We start from the raw sequence: 24,928 nt of genomic DNA, 5'->3' as shown, positions 1-24,928 counted from the left end.
GTCAAAATAATAAAGCTATTTACTAAGTAAAACAGCATTTAGGAGCCTAATTCATTTTCCAGCATGTAGTCTATATATTTGACTTTTGCTGATATGAAACCTACACCCCAGTCTTGACCCTTGACCTCAACTCAAGCACTTTATAAGGAACACCTGCGCAATCTAATGCAATCTAATACATCTACATTTATGAAGCTTATACATTTTCAGTTTTTGTTGACATTGTCAGAAAGGTGATAATTCTGCTTTATTAATGAGGGCGTAATGTTTGGTAGTGGTGGTGGTGGTGGTGCACTCGGGTGCATTATATTGAAAAGTGTTCCTAATATTTTGTCCACATTGACATACACGAGGGTGGCAAAATATAGGCTACACCACCATCACCCACCACTACCTCAATAATAAACATAAATAACTGAAAATGTATAAGCTTCGTAAAAGTAAAATTGATGTCAGAGCTGTTGTATTAGATCGCATTAGATTACACAGGTGTTCCTAAAAAAGTTCTCACCTTGCCGGAAACCGCTGGTCCACTGGCGTCCCCTGACGGTGAGCCCCGGTGGAGCACAGGCGACCCTCCCCAACCCCCCCCCCTCTTCAGCCTCCCCTCCTCCTCCTCCTCCTTCTCCCCCTCCTCCTCCTCCTCCTCCTCCTCAGCCTGTGACCGTCCCACCGCCGGCCGGAGGAGCTGCTCTCTCTCCGCTGCCCAAGTTCACAAACCGCTGGCTGTGTTTTAAAGTCTGGAGGCTGTCCCCCCTGTGTGAGTTATCACCGCAGCCTTTACACTGCCTCTACTATTGTTTTGCATTGGATGGACACACTTATGGATTTATGATTTTTTTATTTCTTCCATTTTCTGGGCAGAAGAGGGTAAAACTTTTTTTTTCGGAACTTTTTAAAAGTCTGCTGGCATTGTTTCTCATCTCTCCACAGTGATTTTGTTGATGACGCGGTCTAACCAAGATGGACACGGGCTGTCTGCCGGTTGGAGACTAGATAACGGCTTCACCCACTCAATCTAGATGTAGACATTATTTATTTTATCCGTGTTATTTATTCAGTGGATGTAAGTGGATGTAAGTGGATGTGGATCCTTATAATGAACATTTTCCCACTGGAGTTTCGGTGAACTTTTTCCTCCAAAAGACTCGCCATGTCGGGAGTGGTCCGCACCCTGAGCCGCTGCCTGCTCCCGGCCGAGGCCAGCCGGGACCCGGGCGGCAGCAAGGAGGGGAGCCGGGAGAGGGACGCGGCGCAGGAGCGGGAGGCGCGGCGCAGGAGCCGGGAGATAGACGCGATGCTCGCCCGGGAGAGGAGAGCCGTCCGCCGGCTGGTGAAGATCCTGCTGCTCGGGGCCGGAGAGAGCGGAAAGTCCACATTCCTCAAACAGATGCGCATCATTAACGGACAAGAGTTTGATCAGAAAGCTCTGCTGGATTTCCGGGACACTATCTATGATAATATACTGAAGGTAAGGACATGGGAAATTAAGAGCTTGGGGCCTTGAGGCAAACTTTATAGACTTGAGTCTAAAGTTTAAACTCCCAGGTTTATTATCAGTGCTGTCAACACATTTCAATTAATATTTTGTTTGTTGTAGAATTAATGAAACATGTCAATCCACTTTAGATAATCAATGATGTGTGAGAAACTGACTTGGGAAGATATAGGCTGCTATCTAGAGCTGAAACGATCAGGAGATTGACAGGAAAGTAATCTGCAACAATCATCATTTTAGTCATTTTCTAAAGCAAAAGTTACCAATTTTGTACCAAATTTCAACACCAATTTGCTGGTTCCGGCTTTTCCAATGTGAAGATTTGCAGCTTTTCTTTATATTTTATGAGAAGAAGCTGAATATTTTAGTGTTTTTCAGACTGTTTTTCAGACAGTCAAGCTACAGATGTCAACATGGGCTCTGGCAAAGTGATGGGCGTTTTTCACTTTTTTTAATTACATTCTATAGATCAAATAATTATAAACTTATCAAGAAAATAAATGAAAAATAATGGAAATACTGGTCAATCACTGCCCTTATATTGACATTTTCATCCCACAATTGAGCTTCACACACACAAGCACACATAGAGGTTTGTTGACATAGTACATATTTTTATCCTGAAGTGTGTGTGTGTGTGTGTGTGTGTGTGTGTGTGTGTGTGTGAGTGTGTGTGAGTGTCCCTTTGTTTGCTGTCATGGCTGGGCCTCCTTCACCAGCTAACAATACCAGACTATTCCTGAGGGATGAGCACATCCGCTCTGAGTGCCACACAGCCCAGACAAGGATGATAAGAGCCTGCACTTCTACAGCCAAGGCAGTTCAATACCCTTCCCTGAATACCAGCACACAGTGGTTGGTGGTCCTGTCACGGGTCAGATCCTGAATAGTACCACCCCCCTTCCCCTTCACATACACATTTCACCTCCATCCAACCTCTTGAAAACACATAAAGCATGATGCCATGATGTGTGGGAGCAGAAAGAGAGTCAAACAATGCCACAAATCCTTTAAAATATTGTTTTGATTATGAAGAGCGTCTTCACTAATGAAGCATTTGTGTCTTCCCTGCCCAGAGATATAAAGTACTACATGAATTTGAGCTAGTTTATAGAAATATCAACATGACACTGCATGTCCGTAATCCTTTGATCCGTCTTCTCATTACTCATCTGCCCTGAGAACCCTCTATCTTGTAAAACAACATTATTAGTTAAAGGGTTGTAAGTAAGTTATTTCCATCATTGATATTAATTATCTGTTATTTAGTGTCTAAAATGTCAGAAAATAATGAAAGATGCTCATTTTAAGTACCCAGAGCCCACTGTGACGTCTTCAGATTGCTTGTTTCGTCTGACCAGTGATCCAAAACCCAAAAGTATCTAATTTACAATCATCTAAAGAGAAAAACAGACAATCCTTACATTTAAGAAGCTGAAACCACTGACTGTTTGGCTTTTTTGCTTGAAAAATGACTTAAAAGATATTTCCCCCCCTTTTGTTTTCACTTCAGTAGCTTAAAGGTTGTTAAACTCATCTTATTCCACAATATCTGAAAGTGTCATCTTCATTTTTTAGCTGCAACGATTAGTTGATTAATCAATCAGTAAAATGACAGATAATTAATCAGCAACTACTTTGATACTCGAATAATCGTTTTAGTAGTTGTTTCATTTAAAACGCCTTCAATTATATGGTTTCAGGTTCAATGCTTCTATAACGTAAATTAACATAAAATATAACATAAAATAACAACAATTACATTTTACTGGCCACTAGAAGCCTTGAGATCAAGATACAAGAATATGTAGAAGGAAACAATGCAAACAAAGGCTGAAACTAACAATTGATTTGTCATTTGGTCTTTAAAATGTCAGAAAATGGTGAAAAATGTCAATTAGCATTTCCCAAAGCCCAAGAACCAACCTAAAATGTCTTGTTTTGTCCGAACCAACAGTCCACAACCCAAGAGAGCAAAAAACATTCACATTTAAGACGCTGGAACCAGAGTGTTTTAGCAGTTTTTCTTAAAAAATGACTTAAGACGATTAATCAGTTATCAAAGTAGGTTGTGATTAATTTTCTGTTGAACGACTAATCGATTAATCGACTCATCATTGTGGCTCTAAACACAATTTTACATTAATCAATAGTGTACAATTAACACATAAGTTAAAACAAACCTCAGTGTCTGAAGGTGTAAACGTGGCCTCTCATGATTTGATCCATGACACCATAAACTGAATATGATCGCTTCCACAAACCTGCGACATCTTGAGACGTCACCTGAACAGTTCTGTGTGTGGTTTGGGGCGTTGGTGGAGGATCAGGCTCACCTGCTGTATGTAGAGACCCCCCCCACCCCCCCTTTCATGGGATCTTAATGATAGAGAAAGAGAACAAAGCGGGAAGGAAGGCGGTAAAACCGTGACAGAGAACACACAGGTGTGCACAGCATTTAGGCTCAGGAAAATAAATACCTTAAAGCTAAAGTTCAGGTGTGGTTCCGCTTCTTAATCTGAATAATTACAGTTCCAGTGAAAAGACAAAATCTCTGGTATAATCCTTGTCAACGTGGAATCAGTCATTTCTCACGCATTAAAGTTAAACTATTCAAATGCTCGTCCGACGTTTCATACTCTGAGTTGATGAGAAACTTTACATTTGTACCAATGAGAGTCACCTAATTTACAAGCTGTATCTCTTCACCAGAACAGAATATAAACAAGAAGAATAAAAACAGTTTTAATTCATTCTAATTTGAGCACATGATGGTTTGGGGTTTTTTTCGTATCTCTCTTTCACCTGAGTTCTTGTTTGTTTGTCCAACCCTCCATCAATTAAAAGTCAAGTCACAACTTTACACTTTCCCAACTTTTCGACTGGCACTATAGGTCTTAAAAGTTCAGTTTGCAGCTTTTTCATAGTTACTGCTTATTTATTATAGGGCATGAAATAGAGGAAACAGTTACCTGCTTTTATGTTGTGTTATGGCTGTTTTTCATGTCACTTGTACAGTGTAAGAGGATGTTTTCTGTCTTCCCATCCTTCAACTGGACTCTGTGGACTCAGGAGTCAGGTGCTGTGAGGCAGGAGGAGGGCGGCGGAGTTCATGGGTGGGCAGCACTTGTGCAGGAAGGGAGCGACTTTAAAATTACACTGACAGTATAATAATAAATGAAACGCCTAACCAGCTGCCACCCTTGGCGGCTGATAATGATGCCGCTGACCGTATCGCAACTGTGAGAATAATTCAGTTCAGATGTCAGATTGTCATGTTTCCTTCGCCCATGTGCGGTCAAATACTGAGGGACTGTGACTTGTAGGACAAATAACACATCACCTCAGCTTTAAACGCTAGAACAGTAGCTAGAGCTGCAATGATTAGTCGATTGACAGAAAATTAATCGCCAACTATTTTGATAGTCAAATAAGTTTTAGTCATTTTTATAAAAGAAAAAGTGCTGAACTTCTCTGGTTCAAGCTTCTTAAATGTGAATATTTTCTGGTTTATTTAGTCGTCTATTATCGTAAACTTAATATCTCTGTAATAAGACATCTTAGGTTAAATCTGGGGCTTTGGGACACATTAATTGGCTTTTTTGCAACCAACATTTTCTGACTAATGATTATTTTCATTATTGATTAATGTGTCAATTATTTTCTTGATTAATCAATTAGTTATGTGGTCTATAAAATGCCCATCACAGTTTCCCAGGGACCAAGATGACGTCCTCAAAGGTCTGCTTTTTTATACGATTAATCGATTATCAAAATAGTTTCCAATTCATTTTCTGTCAATCAGACCTAAAAACAATTTAAAAAAACACTGATCACAATATTCTGAAGCACAAGATAACTTCTTCAAATGTGTTGTTTTGTCCAACCAACAGTCCAAAAACACAACATATTCAACTCTTTATAATGTAAGAACAAGAAGAGCAGCACATTCTCATGTTTAAAAACCTGGGAGGAGACAGTGTTCTGTTAGCTAAACTTGCTATATTTGTCTAACAAACAGATGGATTTGTGAGATTTTACAGACAGGAGTTTACAATGATCACCTGAACGATGTGTTTAATAAACTGGCCGGCTCATTCAACATGGAGGATTGGATGTTGCAGGGGACAACAGATACACTGGTATTGTCCCCCAAATTTGGGCAAAATGAGGCTGCATTTCTTGCCTGCATTTGGAGAAGACTTTGAAACGGGACAGGCCTTGTCAGCCTGTTATGGTTTTGTTTTGGGTTAGTGTAGAAATGCAATTTGGTGCATTCAGCTGCTGAATTGGGACATGACTGCTGACTTGAACTAACTGAAGACAGGCAGCCATGCAGATACAGGCACACAGGAAAAGAAACAGACGGGACTATTGATAATGTTCATGTTGCCTAACAGCCTGAAAAAATGACTGGATGTGACTAAGAGCTCACTCACAGCTCACTTGCTGCTGGTTTTCGATCTGCATGTGTGTCATATTATGGTTACATGGCTTCCCAGTTAAATTATGGGATGTCCTCGGTTGTTTAGGTTTTGTCCGTCTTAGTCATACCTCAAAACAAAAACAGCACCAGCTCTGAAAAAAGAAAAAAAGTCTTGAATGAGGGATCAGACTTAAAAACACACCACACAACTTAGTCACAAAAGGGCAAAGCACACCACATGTATTTACTCATAGTACCAGTAATAGCGTGAATTCCTGCTAACTACGTCCTAGCAGAGGAATCTCTTTAAATGGTCTCCTCTGAAGTTTATTCATTTTTTTCTTGTGTGCTAAGATGTTTTTTAGAGTTTTTTCCTCGTCCTCTTTGAGAACTTTGGCTGGGAACTGCTCATATTATGGGCCTGTTAAGTCTATTGAATATGATATTAAGCTGTACAAATAAACTTGACTGGACTTGACTATTGCACAAGAATCAGGTGATCATGACTCAATGCCAGACACACACCGTATACACACATCCCTCAACCTACCGTGACCTCTGAAACACCTTTTTAGTTGTTGCTTGCTGCTGAGTCCTACATGTGCGATAAATCAAGGCAAGCAAACAAGCATATTATATCCTTTAACAAGCCATAAAATATACTATTAAACATAAAAAGTAGAGGCTGAGGAACAGATATCACAAAAACAACAAGTAGGATTATGTAACAGTTGAAGTAGTAAGCCACAAATAAAAACTGTAATTAAAAAAAACCGAACAAAATAATCTGCGTGCAGAACACGTCAGTCATTCGTGAAATAGAATAAATTGAATGTTTGATTAAAAAAGAAGAAAAGGAGAAACAGATACAATCACTGAATAATTTTCTGTATGTGTTGGTTAGTTTGATCATTCAGGAGGAGACCTCCCACACAGATCAGTCCACATGGTTCTCCTCAGGAAAACCACCAGCAGCCTCACGTGCATGTGTTTGACTCCATGTGTGTGTGTGTGTCAGACACATGTGCTGCACTGTTACCCCATGTTTACCAGAAACGTTAGACTCAGTGTTGACGTTTTTCCCAGGAAGCAGCACATGAATTATGAATTTTTTTTCTTCTGTGCGGTCAGGAAACATTTGTACAATATTGCTGACATTAGAAACTGCAGCTGTTGAACCGCTTCGCCACGTTCAGGCTCGTATACGTTCTGATTGTGTCTAATTTTTTTTTTTTTTTTTGCAGGGCATGCGTGTGCTGGTGGACGCCCGGGACAAGCTGGGCATCACTTGGCAGAGCTGTGAGAACGAGAAGCAGGGCATGCTGGTGATGTCGTGGGAGGGACGCGTTGGCGCCACGGGGGTCGAGCCTGGCGAGTTTCAGCTGTACGTGATGGCACTGAGCGCGCTGTGGGCGGACACCGGCATTCAGCAGGCCTACGCACGACGCTCTGAGTTCCAACTGGTGAGTAGGAGAGATTCCCGCACAGCCTGATCAGATCATCTCAAGAACCACATCTCATGTTCCAGATGTTTTCATTTTAACATATTTTATAGTCCAACTTTTTTTGTCTACCACAGCAAACATCGTATCTGCTCTGTAAAACACTCATGTTCTCGTTTGAGAAAAATCTGAAACAAAAAGGAAAAAAAATATGTTTTAAAATCTTTAATTTCATGATTGTGCCCACTAGTTTTGCATTATTTCAATTAAATACTGTTCCGTCATCGCGTTTACGTAGCTGGAGTCCTTATCTCAACAGCAAATCAAATATAGAGCAGACGGTCACACTGAGCCTGATAGCATCCGGCTACACAACGCAAGAGCCACAGACTCCGATCAACACAGCTTTCCTGCTAAAGTCTCCTTCTTATCTAACTCATAAGCATGAACACACAACTTGTCCTGCACCTTAGCTTGTTGAACGAGCCACCAAACAAACATTCATCGGGGAAAGTGCACTGCTAACGTCAACTGCATCACATTAAACAGTATGTAAACATACCTGAAAATGTCACTTCGGACCTGTTGGGTGCTGGTGTGGTTGTTGCTAAATCCCTGTTAGCAACACGCTGTCTGTCCATGACTTGAAGCTGTTTGTTTACGTTGTCTCTGTTATGTACGGTGTACAGAACTATTAACAGTACATTTAAAAAATATGTTGACATTATTTTTAACTATAAAAGTGGGATGATTAAATGTGATTTCAGTTGGACTTTAAACTCAATATTATTGAACACTATATATTCTATGGAAGTGGAGATTGTTATTTAATTTTTTTTCACACAAGACAAAGTGATCCAGGAGCTGTTGATGTTTGGTGTCTCTTTTTTGTAGCTTTGGTCAAGTTTGCATTTGTTCTGCTTCTTTTAGCGATTGATTTCTACTTGCACTCTCAGTTGCAACATGTGGTATCAGTGTTACAAGTTGGTGGTGTGTGGTGTTTAAACTGGTAATCTACTGGTTAAACTGACAATAGATAAACAGACAGCCTTACCCAGTTTGTAATCCTAATTGTGTTTATTTTTTTACTTTTTAATACATATATTTGGATAGATTTTTTTTTTTACCACATCATAATTTGTAATTTTTCAGATTAGCTGAGCTACACCACAATCTCACAATCTGCAGCCTGTGGCAACTGGAGAAGTGTCCTCTGGGGTAAAAGTGCTCGTTGCTGGGAATCACTGGATTAGAGGATGTAGGACGCAGTAAATAGATGGATGACTGTGAATGTGAAGCTCTTTACGACAGTTTAAATGAGGACACACAAACATTTTATTTGTTTACTCCTACAGCCTGGAACGATGCTGGAAAAAAATACATGAATCATCATATTCAGTCACATAAAGGAAGTAGTTGGTTTCCGATTAAGTTTATCAGTTAGGGGAAGGGGATGAAGTCAAAGTGAAGTGAGATAATCTTTTACTTAAGTTGACAACAACTACACTCATTGCTATAAGTGCAGTAAAACTTTCGTGAGTGAAAAACCAATTAATACATTATCAAACCAGCTGTTCAACAAGCATAAACATGTAGAATGTTAACTGTTTATCTGAGTTTGCCACGTATCTTAAAATTTGGCAAATTCTTGTAAACTTAGCTGCTGGCTGAGACAAACCAGCCCCTCTTCTCTACCAGCAGTACCTGCAGGCAGTGAATCACACCAGCAGCAGAGGGAGGAGGACAGAGAGCAGCTGTGCACACGCCCCTTGAATCGGGTTGTGGGGACAGATGGGTTGAAACTGTACGTCGTGTGTGGATTGTGTTTCATAGACGATCTGGAAACTCGAGTAATGTCAGACAAACGTACAAAACTTATGGATCCATGTGTATGACGATTATTCATAATAAAGGTTGAGGGACATGCATTTTATAGGAGTTTCCTGGGAGAAACAACAAAACGGGAGCACAGTGGGAGAGAGGGTGTAAATACGGGAGAAACCCGGGAAAACAGGAGTGTTGGCAGGTCTGGTAGCGCTGCAGCTGACAATTATTTTCATTACCGATCAATCTGCCAGTTATTTTCCCAATTAATCGATTAATTGTTTGGTCTATAAAATGTCACAATAATACTAAAATAAGACAAATTCACATAAACCAGACACTTCTCCAGTCAGGCAACTGATCAATTAATTGACTAATTGTTGCAGCCCTAAACAGAAGAAAAATGTATCAAAACATCTGTAAAAATGTCCACTTTACTTTCAAGGCAGTCTAAGGTATCTAATTAGAAAGCTTAACAGGTCCCAAACAGTCATTTATGGTGGAAAAATTTGAAAGTGAACCACTAATCCTAACATAAACGTGGACGTTAAAGACCCGCCTTCAGCTCATTCATTGACCAGGAGTCATGTTCAGTCACAGGTTACTCACCAGCTGACCTCATGCTTCTCATCACGTTTGGCACAGCAGCCGACGAGTATCCGGTGAGTGACCTATGACTGAGCAAGACTTCACTGATTTGTCAAAGTATGAAATTGTAACGTATCTCTTGTGCATCAATGCGGTCGCGAACAGAAATTTCCTTAACAGTCACAGTTTAAAAGTAGGAAATCAACCCTTTTGTCTTTAAAGCACACAGCACATAATGTAAAGTTAGCGCATAATTCCAAAAAATAACCTTTAATAAATATATGTTTTCCATTTTCTATATTCCCTGCTGCTGTAAACCGCACGTTTTTGCCTTCAGTTGCATAAATATTTCCCTTCAGTGACAGTGTAGAGAAGAAGAAATCTGCGTGGTCACTGATGAACCACAGCCTGCTCTCACAGAGCCAAAGATCTCTGATACACTCCGAACTTCAGAGGAAGTAACTGGATAATATCGTGAATGTCAACCAAAAAAAAGAAGTCACAGTGATGGAGAACCCACTGAGTGAAGCCTGTGGAAGTATTTATTGTGCGTGTGTAACTTACCTCTCTCATTTTGTGTGTGTGTGTGTGTGTGTGTGTGGAGACTTTCCAAAGATGTAATTGTTTTTCTCTTGACTGGAATTGGAGTCAGTGAAGTGGAGCCCTGTGGAGTTTCATCTGCCACGCTACACTGAACTGAGCACAATCTGAAATAGCTCGTAGATTGCAGTGTAATTCTTTTCCTCTTTAGTCCTAATATATTAAACACCCGCTGATCAAAACCAGCGGTTTGCACTCACTGATATGTGGATTCTTCTCTTTCTAGTGTGTAACTAGTCAAATTGAATTGATGGAAAATAAAGCTGGATTTTTTTTTATTGAAAATGCTGCAAAGAAGGTTAAAGGAGGGTTTAGTAAAATGGCACCTTTACTTACCCAAATGTTAAAGACAGGTTCGTAACATTTTGTTTAATTTTGTTGACTTGGAAGATGTCACAATGTCACATTACAAACCTTTGCATCTTTTGAACCAAGTGTTTTGTTTTCAGTGAGTGGTGGGGTGAAGTTAGTGTTTCTTGAGTTCTCATTAATCACAAAATTTGCACAAAATTTAGGACAATTTATTGTCAAATAGGTCAAATTTATATAATTTCTTTTGAGGATGAGCACTTCTCTCTGTTGTTGTGCCAATTTGTAATTTAGGCCAATAAGACGAGCATATTTGACATGTATTGACATGTAAATTTTAGTGTAGCTTCAAAGCTGTTTTAATCAATAATTTTATATTAACAATAAATCACATTACTGTGTGTACGTGAAAGGAACAAACTCATTGAGAATAATCTCCTGTGCTCTACAAAGTTTTTAAGTATCTTTCAGCTCATTGTTTCGATTTACCAACCCACAGCTTTAATGTTTTAGTTCACTCTCACTGTTCTCATTGACCTCGTTTCCGGCCGCAACAGGCAGACAAAGTTAGTGATAAGAATGGTGAAATTATTCATCAGGTAGAGAGAAACACGACACCAAATGAATCTATTAGTTGTTCTGCGTGTTCTTGATGTGTACATAAGCAACTGTTTCCTCAACTTCATGAGGTGATAATACGTCAGTTTTGTGCTTACAGCTTGTTGCACAACCCCCCGTGGCCCAAAAAATCGATCGATTAAAGCATCTGTAAAGAAATGTGTTTAATTATTCCCTATACAAGTAAATGTTTAGAAAGAGTGAGATAATATAGAGATGTACTGTATATCCGAGTTTATAAATCATCTCTAGTCAGACTTGACTTTTTCCAAGTCTCAAAGTTCATCATTTCTCTGCCGTCTGAGGAGCGAGAACTAAAAAAAAACAAGACTCTTAAAGCAGCCGATATACGTAGTTGAAGAGATTATGAATTATTTGTTTTAGCACGTAGCTCTACAAGACTGTCCACAAATATGCTGCGAAGAGCCGGACAGACGGTTAATGACACTTAACGGTTGAGCAGAATGTTATAAATGATCACCAACCGTATTGTCAACATGGCGACTGTCTCACAGCATCGGCACCACCAGCTGTTTTTGTTGTTGTTAGTACACTTTGTATTTGCTGTGGCAGCTAGTTTGTTTGTATTTTATTGTAAGTGACGCTGCAGCTGTGCTGTCTGCTCAGAGCTGCGAGTTTGACCTTTTACCTTGTTACACATTTATCAGTGACAAAACAATCTGGACTCAGACAGAAGCCACTTCCGTCTCTCTCTCTCTCTCACTTAGCATACTGTGTGTGTGTGTGTGTGTGTTTGTGTGTGTTTGTGTGTGTGAGATGTCAGTGCACAGCTTTGGGTCAGACTGCCTTGTCTTATCTGGAGTCCATGTATGATAAAGCTAGTATGCTACAGCTGCACAGGCCTGCACACATCACTCTGGCTTCAAGGATAAGACTGGTTATATTTTTTTTTTTTTCTTTTTGTTAACAAATCCCATGAGAAGACAAACACCAGCAATAAATTGATCCAACTAACAGCTATTTTCTGTTTCGCCAAAATAGCTTATTAGCTCATTCCTCTGTTCCATAGAGCTCCATTGTTAAAACGATTAAAAACACATGAGCCACATGTTTCACTGTGTTCCTTCACACACACCACATTAGTTTATTTTGAGTTGATCTCTGTTGAAAACAGTCCACAACAAACGCATATTAATGCAATTTACTCTTATTTGAGTAACATTTGCTAAAAACTACAGTGAGCAATTGTTAGAGTTGTTGTTGTTTTTGTGACTCCTTTTTAAAGCTGCTATAATCGATATTTTATACAAATAATAAAATCAAATAACTGTGTGTATGTGAAAGATGTTGCTAAAAGTGATGAACCCAGAGAGGTATGTGTTAGCTTCTTTTAACTCATTGTTTTGGTTTTATGACCTGCAACTTTACTGTTTTGATTAACTCTCACTGCTCTCATCATTTCACAACTGTTTTCAGCAAAAAATCTCTCATAAACCCTCCGTACGCTACCCAGAACCAAACAGCAGACAGACACAGTTAGCAACGAGGCAGTGAACACAGTGGAGCATTTAGCCACTAAGGAGCCAGATATTTGCTTCAGGAGTTGGAGGAGACCAAAACAGATGAACAAGTTCACCAAATCAACTGAACAGGTTGCCAAAAAATCAGTTACTGCAGGTTTAAACCTGCATTAACTAATTATTTTGGCCACTTGGGGCGCAACTGTGAACACAACACTGCACTGTCATCACCTTTTATATGTTGAACTTTTGTTGTTTTTGAAGAGTTTACACATCCTGCAGTTACGGTGCAACATCATCATTCATTTGGAGTCGTGTTTCTGTCCACCTGGTGAATATAAGTCCAATATTCACTCTCTTTCAGCTCTGTTTTTGCTCTCTATCAACTCCTGAGGGAAATATCCAGCTTTTTAGCTGCTAAATGCTCCACTATGTCCACCAGCTAGTTGCTAACTGTGTCTGTTTGCTGTTTGTTGCTGAGCAAGTAGTGTACAGTGGCTTTTTAGACATTTTTTTCTGGAAACAGCAGCCTGCTGCTGCCAAAAATGACACCATGAGAGCATTGAGACTGAACCAAAACAGTAACGTTGCAGCCAGACAGCTAAACAATGAGCTGAAACTCATTAAAAACCTGACCTGTTATCTAATAAATAGTTATCATTATAAGTATCGATTACAGCTGCTTTAAAGATCTTCAGAAAAAACGGAGACGGATTAACAAATTGTTGCTTTTGGTGTTTTTATGTGATTTGGTGAAAAATAAATAAAAATATAAAATAACGCCAGCCTTATCCTTTCACTGTAAGAAAAACCAAAATGTCTACCGCGGAGTAAATGTGCTGAGTTAGATACTCTCCACCCGCCTCTCTCTCCACTCTCTGAGAGGTTTTCCGGGGATACCACAGTCAGCTTTTCCCAGGCACGGCTGGAGCTGGGCCACAGGCAGACAGGGCAGAGGGAGGAAAGAGAGATAGAGAGAGAGAGAGAGAGAGAGTCCGCTGAGAGGGGAGAAAGAAAGGGAGTGGAAAGTGGAGAAGAGCAGGGGGGATGGGGAGGCTGACAGAGAGAGAGAGAGAGAGAGAAAGAGAAAACAGAGTGAAGGAGTGCAGATAGTGAGAAAAAAACAAACCCAATGCGAGCACATGCAAGGATTTTGTTTACTCGCAGGCTTTTCTTGTGTTCCCACCACACCCAGATAACACACACGTTTTATATAGGATATAAACACCGAAACCTCCTTTTGCTTGACCAGAACACGGCTGTACATCATGCTGGGATTGTAAACGGTTGCTGTTGTCTTTAGTAGTGCACACAGCGTGAGTATAGAAGGTTGGAGTTTAGACTATATACAGTATGTGTGAGGCTCGTAGGGGAACTTTGAAGCCTCGTAGAGACGTAAAGAAGCTATAAATACTTAAGTGCATGAACAGGCACACACACACACACACACACACACACACACACTCCATATGGTTGACTAAATGAGATTTCAACCTGGACGTCCCTCTGCGGCTGCGTCACTGAGGAGCTGCTCTTTCTGCTTTAATGTTTGCTGTATATATATAACTGTAACTGTTTCTTGGTATATCTTCTTCTCCTTGCTAATATCTTCCTGTGTGAGTGTGTGAAGGACCAAACATTGTTCCCACAACAACCACAGAAGTAAAATCTTTAATATTGATGAACTTTTTTTTGTTGTCGTTGTGATTTAAGAATTCAATGAAACTTATTACAGTTTGAGTCACCACAACAAAGTTCAGCGTGATAAGAAACACAGACGGTCAGACCATCAGATTATATAAATCAGGTTAATTTCATTGTGAAACCGAAAGAGAGCTCATCAGAAATCCCTCGCTGTAAAACAATAATACAGTAGGTCAAAGTTGAGCCAGGAAGTCAGCCTGTAAACTGTGATAGATGCTTACAAAAGTTTTTGTTTTGTAATCTCACTTTTGTTTCTTTCTCTTCTTAATACGTTTTTTCCGACTGAGGTTCTGTGTAAAGGGGACACACTGTATGCTTTTTGTGATTTTCTGTCATTTATACACTCTTACGATTCAATGAAAAGACGCAAGAGATAAAAGATTCAATAATAAATTGATTAGAATCAGAGTTTAATGAATCAGGATATTTTAACAAAAGCTCCTTTGTTAAAAGTTAAAGTATCACACCAGTACACCTAAATCAATAGCAGATCTACAGAAAATGAATCTTTTGGCTTTAGACTGTTGAGCAGACAAAACAAGTCATTTGTTTTTTGCTTTTTTTAAATTATAGTTCATGATTTTCACAAACAATAAGTGACAAACAATAACAGTACATACCGTTCATTTGGGGAGTTCTTCCTTATTCAGATTAAGGGTCTAATGATGGAGGATGTTGCATGTTGTCGAGCCCCCTAAGGCGAGTTTGTGATTGGGCCATATAAATAGAAATTGACTTGAACTGACACAATACATATACAATACAATGAAAGACATTTTGAGGGGGGGCGGGTATAATGTCCATATGTTTATGTTGGAGCTGCTTGCTTGATTGCTAATAAAATATATTCTTTGAGGCAGAAATCCACAATGTAACAGTCCTTTTTCTGTATTTTCCAGGTCATTAAGATTGTTTGGTTTACTGCCAGCAAATGCAGATGTAATAAGGCACTAATGTTTGCTTTTACTTTTCATTCTCAAGTTGTTTCCCACGTAAACAGGAATGTGCAAAACAAATCACTTAAAGATGTCACCTTGGAAGCCGTGATGTGCATTTCGCACCATTTTGTGGCATTTAACAGACTAAATAGATCAACTGCGAGTTAATACATCATTGTAGTTTGTAGGGAAAGCAGTGCATTGGTCAGACAATGGTGTCACACCCAGTCGCATACACATTGCAAAGTGGCACACATATACCTGTCCACACACACACACACACACATACACACACACACACACACACATTGCAGAATGTGAGCCTATTCAGGTCTTTGCTGTAATAAAGCCCCTAATCTGCCCATACACGCCATGAATGGAGACATTCCTCCCGCCTTACTCAACCACACACACACACACACACACAAATCCAGACACACACACATACACAGCTATATTTTCCAGTTTTACTACCTATAGCTCTGCATTACAAGGTGCTAAAACTCATCCTCAACCTAATAAAATTCATTTATTTTGATATTTAGCTGTAATGCTTCCACTGCATCACTTATCAGGCTGTTTCATTTCTGCTGATGGCAGTTAAAGTGTCTGTGGAAATGATCAATGTGTGTGTGTGTGTGTGTGTGTGTGTGCTCATGTGTGTGTCTGTGTCTCTGTCTGTGTTTGCGTATCCCTTCATCTCTGGGAATTCCCCTCTCCGTGCTTTTCCCTCCGACCAACCCCTCCTATTGCTCATGTCCTGTTGAACCAATCAGAGCCCCCTGGCTTTGTGTTTCCTATTGCTGTGACATCGCAGGTCAGCGGCGGAGTCACAGGGTCACGTCTCACCCGCGCAGGGGTCACGTTTCCTGGTTGTTACGCGACATGTTCGGGGCTGACAGAGATGAATTTAACTGCCACATGAAGAGATTCTGTTCGGCCGGTGGGACAGAAGCCGAACATGTGCAAAGTTAGAAAAAAGTTGCTTTTGACAAGGGGTTTAAAGAGGAATAATGCCATATTGTAGTTGGGCCCAAGTGTGTATGCTTGTGTGTGTGTGTGTGTGTGTGTGTGTGTGATGGGAGAGTTAAAATGACTCTGTAACTCGGTTCAGTCTGACTCGCTAATCCCTCCCTCCCCCATGTCTCTCCCCACTGTTTTCACACACACAGCTGTTTCCTGTTGAATGTGTGTGTGTTTAAGAGAGAGAGGGAGGAAGAAGAAGAACAGAGGTTCAGTTTTAAACTATTGTCGGGAATCATGGGAACAATTTTTAGCTTTGAGTATGATTTCAACATGATAAAACTACTGTTTCAGCTTAAAACGTGTGTTTTTATGTCCTACGTCCAGTGTGTTTACATTAAAGTTGTGGTTTTTCCAAGTTTTTCGCCCGTCTACAACAAATTATATATACTAAACATCACAACAAATCCTTTTACATATAATGCTGCTGTGCTTTAGAAAACTGTGATCCACTGGTGTCCATCCGTTTCCGTGCAGTATGACAATCAATTAGGCTCTTAAAACTAGCCTGAGCTGTGTAATCCATTAGAGCGAAGGTCAGTCTACACTCAGATGTGACATAGCGCTGACAGAAATTAATACAGACTGGATTACACAACTCAAGTTTCAAGAGTCTGTTAATTGATTTTCGTACCGTACGGAAATGAAGTCAACTCAAATGGGAAAATACACACGGACATCTAAAACGTGTAAGTTACAGCGTACATCGATCAGACCGAGATCGACCGAGTCTGTTCCAGCCTGGTTCAGTTTTGTGTCGACAGCCAGGAGATAAAATCTAACAGTGTATGATGTTTGATTATTATAACTGTTTGCCTTCTGATAAAGTGTTGTGTGTATGTATCCAAAACCTGATGTAGCTTGTTATTCTGTGCCGTAGAGCTGTATTGTTGTCCAAAAACCACAACTTAAAGGTCACAAGTGACATGTTGCTTATACTATAACTTGAGTCAATCCTACATACACCATCATGCTGCTATAAATAGTCACTACTGTACCGCACCAATTGTGTATTAAATTAATCTGTGGTTGTAAATAGTCCCCAACAAATGCACTATTTACTCTTCTCTTTGAGTTACGTTTGCACAGCTGTTTTAGGAAATTATGAGCCTATAAAAAAAATATTCAATATATTTATCATCATTTTTTCTTAAAGATTTACACAGTTGGAGCTGAGTGTTACACACACAGAGAGAGAAGTCAGCGTTGAATACTAATAGTTTGATCTTTTCATGGGATTTGTTAACAATAACAACAAAGGAGAATATCAGTGCTTTCATCCTTTGATCTGACTTTAAACATGTTTGATTTTTTACGACTAGAATCTGGACCACACAGCTTCTGTTGTATCTGTCTGTCCTTTCCTGGAAGAGGGATCCCTCCTCTCTTGCTCTTCCTGAGGTTTTTTTTCCCCCCCCAATTAAAGGGGCTTTTTGTGGGATTTTCTTTATCCAAACCGAGGTTCCAAGGATAGAGTCTGTCATATGTTGTCCAGATTGTAAAGCCCTTTGAGGCAAATTTGTGATTTGTGATATTGGACTATTATAAATAAAATTAAGGAGGAATAATACTTAAATAAACTCTCCACAAATGGTAAAAACTGTGCCATGAGTAACAATTATTTTATAATCATGTTCATCAGGTTTCAGGTCAGCGCCGCAGCTCACCTGACTCATATGGATTTTTACTCATCTCCAGCCCTCTCTGCGGTTTTTGTTTCCCTCGTTTCTTCATCAACCATCTCATCCGAATTCCACACAGAAACACACAGAACAGCGTTCGACTCATTTCTTAGTTGTCCGATGTTTTTATTCTTTGAGCCCTGTTCTAACCGTCTTTATGTGTGGACTATCTGGTCTTTGTAGGTTTGTGTTCCCAGTTGAAACCCTTAAAGTTTCTGTGTGGCTTCGATTCAGTTGTAATCTAGCATGTCATGTTAATGTAGTGATACATTCATAATGCTGCACTGTTGGTGAGTCCTGTCCTTAAGAGTTGTTTCACACGCCGCTGTACTTAAAAGTGTTTCAAGCCTTAGTAAATGTCTTGTGAAAATATGATGAGACCAGTTTAACTATGGTGGATCACATGGTTCTTGTCCTTTGTCGCAGATCGGGAGAAAGCATCGATTGATGTATTATTAAATCAATAACCACAGTATGACAGTTTCCATGGGAATGAAATAAGGAAGAAATACAAGAAATGGAATTGTTTCAATAATCGGATTACGAGCTTTAATTTGATCATCTGTATCTTTTAAATCTGGTAATGTGTAATAGGATGACTCAGTTCCATTTTGTGGCTGTAATGGATTCTTTTCTTTTTCCTGTCTGCAGAGTGAGTCGGTCAAATACTTCCTGGATAACTTGGATCGCATCGGTCAACTGGTGAGTCACAAGGACTTGTTCATGCTTTAAGTACACTCTGTATTTCTTCACCTCCTCCTCCAAATTGTTAAAAAAACATCGCCCCCTTTCCCCCCCTCTTTCAGAACTACATCCCAAGCAGACAGGATATTTTGTTTGCGAGGAAGGCGACGAAGGGTATCGTCGAGCATGACTTTGTCATCAAGAAGATTCCTTTCAAGATGGTGGACGTTGGAGGGCAGAGGTCCCAGAGGCAGAAGTGGTTTCAGTGTTTCGACGGGATCACGTCAATACTCTTCATGGTTTCATCGTCAGAGTATGACCAGGTACTCGCACGTTCAAGACACATTTCTCATCATGAAACGCTGATCTGGAGATGTTTTGAGATTAGTCAGACAGTCTGATCATTATTCCCTTGACTTTTCAAATTACAAAATGGACCAGAAACATCAGAGAGATGCAACATTTGAGGTTTACACAAAGCTCTCTTTGTGGTTGGTTGCGCAAACTTGATTGTTCCCTCAGCTGTGGCTCCGGTTCAAATAAACAGTCATATGATGAAAACTGAATCCTTAATTGGTGTGCAGATAAAACCTGAAGAAACCAAAGGATTTTATGTGTGTGTGTGTGATTCCAGGTCTTGATGGAGGACCGCAGGACAAACCGTTTGGTTGAGAGTATGAACATCTTCGAGACGATTGTAAACAACAAGCTCTTCCTCAACGTGTCCATCATCCTCTTCCTCAACAAAACAGACCTGCTGGTGGAAAAGATTCGAATAGCAGACATCCGCAAGCACTTCCCCGAGTTCAGAGGAGACCCGCGCCGGCTAGAGGACGTACAGGTACAAACACACACAAACACACACACACACAGGTTTTAATGTTGTGAGCATTATGAGGCACCTGTTCTTTGTTATCAACAAATTTCCGCTATAAGTTCTTCTTGAATGTTTTTAAAGGCTTCATTATGCTTCAGCACTTGTTTGAAGCATACTGAGGCCTTTAAAAAGAAACCCCCTCCCTCTCACCTTACTAATGTCTGAACTAATATGAGTATGAACTTCTTTCTTCAGCTCTTTTTTTTATCTTTACACCTGTTCTTCTTTCATTTTCATGTATACAAAGTAGTGCAACACCATTAATTACTTTGAGGAGAGATAATCAAAAGATTGTGTACAGTTATTCCAATTTGGACTGAACATCTTCAACTCTGCTGATTTTTACCCCGGTCTAGTTTTCACCCAGTTTTCTTTCATCCAGTTTTTTTTTCTGAAAATTTGAAAAAGCGGGGTTCATATTATAGAAACTTGACAGTTACGTATTCACAGCATCACATATTCGATCATCAGGTGAGACGTTGCTCCGACAGGTTGTGACAAAACTCAAATTATGAGCATTATTTATTTGAAGATACTAGTTACTAAAAAGATAAATACTAGTTGTTTTTTTGTTTTTTGTTTTTTTGCTTTAACACAAGTTCGGCCCTCTTTTTGCACTTTTGAAGCAGCCATGTCCTTTACTCCTCCGAAAGACAGATACATTGCGAGGTGGCCGCTCTAAAGTCTGACCTCTGACCTTTGGTAAAGCAAGAACTGGAAAATACAGTCAAACCTTTTAGGACAGTGATTAAATTCTCGTGAGCAGACCATACATCAGCACATCATCACATATTCTTTTTTTAAATGAGGAGAGTATTGATGCAGCACTGGCTCCTACAGAGAGTGTTGCATTATGGGTCATTAGTAGCTTTAGTGATGCCAGGGTAGCGAGTTTCTTCATGTCAGTTTATAGCGTGTCTGTTAGAGTCAGTCAGTCCTCTTAGAGTTTAGTTAGCCAAGTGTAATTTATGGGAGTTTCCAATGGCTCGTCTAACTTGTTTTGGAGTAAATAAATTTAAGGAGAAACAGATCATAGACTGAATCATCTGTCAAGCTGCCATGAATTGCTTCCAGAGAAGGTTTTGAGAAGGATGGGGACTATATTATCTTTGGCTTAATAGTTTATTGGGAAAATGTTCCCAACAGGACAAGTCTAAAAGTGTTTCAAAAAGTATTTTAACTAAAACAGGAAAAGGGGGTGGGTGGTCATCTTATAATAAGGGTTGTCTTACTCTTCCAGGCGTTCCTGGTGCAGTCGTTTAGCCGTAAGAGGAGAAACCGAGGGAAGCCGCTGTTCCACCACTTCACAACTGCAGTGGACACAGAAAATATCCGCTTTGTCTTCCACGCCGTGAAGGACACCATCCTGCAGGAAAACCTCAAAGATATCATGCTGCAGTGACCTTCACGCTGCAGACGACGGCTTCTCTGACTGTAAACTGTGAAACCAGCCATGAATCCAGGCCAGAGAAGGCCTGGGAGCATTTTTAACACTGACCTGTGGAGCAGTCAGTTGACCCACCGAGTGGATCTAACTGAACTTTGAACTCTGAACCTGTGGAGCCATGAAGTGACTCTGGATCAGTTGGCCCATGTCGGCCCCTGTGGAAACTGCAAGGGTCTACAAGGACAAGACCCTGCATTTAACCTGTATAAATGTGTGTATGCTGGAAAGACAGTCACCTTCTTCTTCTTGTACAACTCGCCTTCGTACACAGGTTAAGAAATGTTGAAAAAAAAAAGGAAAAAAAATAGAGAAAAGCACCCACTACATGACATAAGCACTGAAAGTGTTTTTTTCTCGGATGTATATAAGACTTATGACAACCCTGTCACTAAACCAAGTCAGACTGCTGCCGGCTGAAATGCAGTAAGTTCGAGCTGCGAGAGCAAGAAGCAGGAGGGAAAGAGAGTGAAAAGAAAGAAAGTTTAGAGAGAGCTGAAGAATGTCTTGTCCTAATATACACGTGACAGAGGGAGAGGGGTGAGGGTTTGGGCCCGTACTGGTCATATGCTGTGTTATGTGATAAGGTTGCACAAGTGTTCCTGTCAATGAACTTTAACAGAGGAAAGAGATTATCTCTCTTACACTCCTCGTTCTCTCCTGTACTGTCTTCTCTCTGTTTCTCTCTCCTCCCCTGCTTGTATTTATTCCCCTCGTCCCACCATCATAGGAGAGATGAACAGCTGCAGATAGTAAGACTTATCCTCTCCTCTCCTCTCCTCCCCGGCACAATTGAGAGATTGTTCCTCTCCAGCAGAAACAGTAGACGGTTAAATTAGAGACTCTTCTTGGGAAAATACGCACATGCGGAAACACACAGCTCCTGGTCTTGCATGAATTCATGGTTCATCTCTCTTCTTATGGTTTTCTTCTCTTCTCACCAACATCCTAGTAGATGTACCACATTACCCCAGACTCAACCTGAGGCATATTATAAGTATCCCCTTTTACAAGAAGGCTTAGGGGTTCGGTTACACTATTTGGTCCTGAGCTTTTGTCCTGTGAACGTGAAGGGAACAGCAGAGAATGACAGGGTTGAACTGTAAATGACCTTATTCCCATATTGCATGTCCCATTTTGGACTTCTGTAGCAGTCAGGGTGGGAAGGGTGGGCACAAAACAGCAACAAGTGACCGAAACAAGCCACACTAAACAAAAACAGAGTGAAGTTAGCAAACTTATACCAGTGTTGGTGATGCTTCATTTTACGGGTCTGTAATCTCCTTGTAAGTCTCTGTAAGTACACGAGAAAGTATGAATTTCCTTGAAATACCAGCTTCATTAAAACTCAAATTAATAATAAGTAAATAATCATTCATTATTCATTCATTATTGGAAATGTAGTTCTCTCTATATATATATTGAATTGCTTCCCTAAAGACAAATTTCCCATTTAGCATATTCACAGCTGACTTTGACTAAAAACTCTAGCAAGGTTACGCTAGCAAGTAATTAATAAAATGTACAAAATGACCTCTTTCCTTTTTTTATGACCTACAGTTAGCACCAAATAAAAATACATTTTTCACGTTCACTTCTCACTTCACTTCACATTTTTTAGGACATTACAGACTCGTAAAATAAAGGATTACCCACGTTGTCTGGTATTTTCTATCAACACTTCTGAGTGTGTTGCTAAGAAGAACACCGAGTAATACAATAGACTATATAGACAATAAATAATCCCCCATGAATTATTTTAACTTTGTTGGAGATGGTTAAACTCTTAGCTAGGTCTAGTGCTGAAAAGATTTGTTGATGAACTGATTAGTCAATTGGCCAAAAAAATGTATCAACTATTAATCAATTTATTATTTGGTTCCAGCTTCTCAAATGTGCTCAACCTGCTGGTTTTCTCTGTGTTTGGTTATAAAATGAACATGGACTGTTCGTCAGACAAAGCTAGTAATTTGAAAATGTCATTTTGGGCTCTGAGGGATTGTGTTCACTATTTTTGGACATTTCAAAGGTGCACTAATCAATATATTTATATTAACAATAGAAAAAAATGACAGCGTAATGTAAGGGGGCCCCTTGTAGTGATTAATTTACAGAGAATGATGACTCAACTCTGCGGTTTTCGGCTCTACGGTGTCTTTCAGCTCGTTGTTTCGGTTTTACCCCAACAAGTTTTCTGTTATGATTCACTCTCACAGCTTTCATTAACCTTGTTTCCATTTGCAGCAGGCAGCTGTTTTCAGCAAAAAAAAGCTCTTATAAACGCACTGTACACTACCTGTCCAGCACCAAACGACAGACAGTTAGCAACTTGCTAACTTAGTGGAGCATTTAGCAGCTAAAGAGCCGGATATTCCCCTCAGAAGTTGATAGAGATCAAAACTAAAACTAAAAGGAGAGTTAATATTTGACTTTTGTTCACGAGGTGGCCAAAAACATTCCAAATTATGACTCATGTTAGATGTGTAAATAAATGACTGGTTGCTAACACGTCCGCCATTTCGACTTTATTTGGTGATAATATGTCAGTTTACTTGTTACAAAGCCTCCAAAATACCAGAAAATCAGTAAATGCAGGTTAAAAGACCAAATGACCAATGAATCAATCAAAAATAATAATCTACTGATAATTCACTAATGAAAGCACTATTTATGCCTGTTTGACCAGTGAGAGTTAATGTTGCATGAAGTACTGTTGCTATGGTGACTTGCAGCTAAATATTCCTTGTGCACTGATTTAGATCTGTGGTAAACTGTTAACCACAACTATGTTTGAGGTTTCCTGCTACATGACTTTAATGGATAACTGCAAGCACATCAAAAATATGTATTTTTTAAAATAAGTCACAATTTGAACCCATATCGTCGAGCCTTTGGATTCTTAATCTTAATCAGTTTCTCTCTAATATGTCTATGAATCTATGAAATGAGATTTGATTCCCAGCATTCACATGATGTAGATTTTGGTACGCAGCAGTAGGACAATGCTGCTGCTCTTCCCACCCTGAGTATTAAGTCCAAATGGCCTTGAGGGGAATGAGGCTAATTATGAGCACTTCCACACGCCTTTATTATAATACTGTATTAAACTGTGTAATTTATATGTGTTTGTGTGTGTTTGCATAGCGACATTTTGTGCATGTTCATACTTCCTGTACATAGAATACTGTGTTTGACCGACACTGTGTGTAAAACCTTACAATACAAACACCACTCTGTCTAACAGTATCACTGTAACTGTAACGTTGCTGTAGCATTTTGTCGTTGTTAACTAACCTACCTTTTCCACTCACACGAGTTTTTCTACACGTCGTCATTGCACTGGATGTGTCTGCGAGAAAACGACCAGCAAGGAGAACGTCTGGAGAAAAAAGAAAAAAAAAAAAAAAAGGCAATGAAACAAACAAACAGACGGCAGACTTTGAAAGGCGAACAGGATGGAGGCAGAGGATGAAGAGAGGGAGGGAGGTCTCTCACTCGCTTTACCCGTTTGGTCTTTTTTTTTTTTTTTTTTTTTGGTCTGCTTTTGTTTTTTTGTTTCCCAGTGCCTTGGCTCTGTGCTCTGTGGTGAAATACACTGCCGTTTGCTGACATGCTGTTTCTTTATTTTCTCAGTGTGGGCGTCTGTGTGTGTGTTTTAGTGTGTATATGGCAAAGCAACGGGTCAAGACCTTCTGAGTCGAAAAGTGAAAAGTGGCAGAAAGTAGAGAGAGATGGCAGGGGAGTTTAAAAAATGTTTTTTGAGTTCATGAGGGAGAGAGGGAGGGTAGAA

The 24,928-nt window shown here is 39.9% G+C and overlaps 1 protein-coding gene across 2 annotated transcripts; it reads left to right on the top strand.

The window, feature by feature from the left end:
• The first annotated feature begins 656 nt into the window (after positions 1 to 656).
• On the top strand, positions 657 to 24,747 carry gna12a (guanine nucleotide binding protein (G protein) alpha 12a). 2 transcript variants are annotated; one of them, XM_067585148.1, is made up of 7 exons: positions 668 to 760; positions 934 to 1,471; positions 7,169 to 7,387; positions 18,785 to 18,835; positions 18,940 to 19,140; positions 19,452 to 19,658; positions 20,935 to 24,747. In XM_067585148.1, the coding sequence occupies exons 2-7, from the start codon at positions 1,154 to 1,156 to the stop codon at positions 21,094 to 21,096; spliced, it is 1,158 nt and encodes a 385-aa protein (XP_067441249.1). In that variant the 5' UTR covers positions 668 to 760; positions 934 to 1,153; the 3' UTR covers positions 21,097 to 24,747. The 2 variants fall into 2 exon arrangements, with proteins under 2 accessions (XP_067441248.1, XP_067441249.1); XM_067585147.1 differs by having other exon boundaries at positions 657 to 1,471.
• The last annotated feature ends 181 nt before the right edge of the window (positions 24,748 to 24,928 follow it).

The sequence above is a fragment of the Thunnus thynnus genome, chromosome 3, assembly GCF_963924715.1.
Source record: "Thunnus thynnus chromosome 3, fThuThy2.1, whole genome shotgun sequence".
Classification (NCBI taxonomy): Eukaryota; Metazoa; Chordata; class Actinopteri; order Scombriformes; family Scombridae; genus Thunnus; species Thunnus thynnus.
Note: the sequence above shows the minus strand (reverse complement) of the source record. Positions and strands in the feature narration are given on the sequence as shown.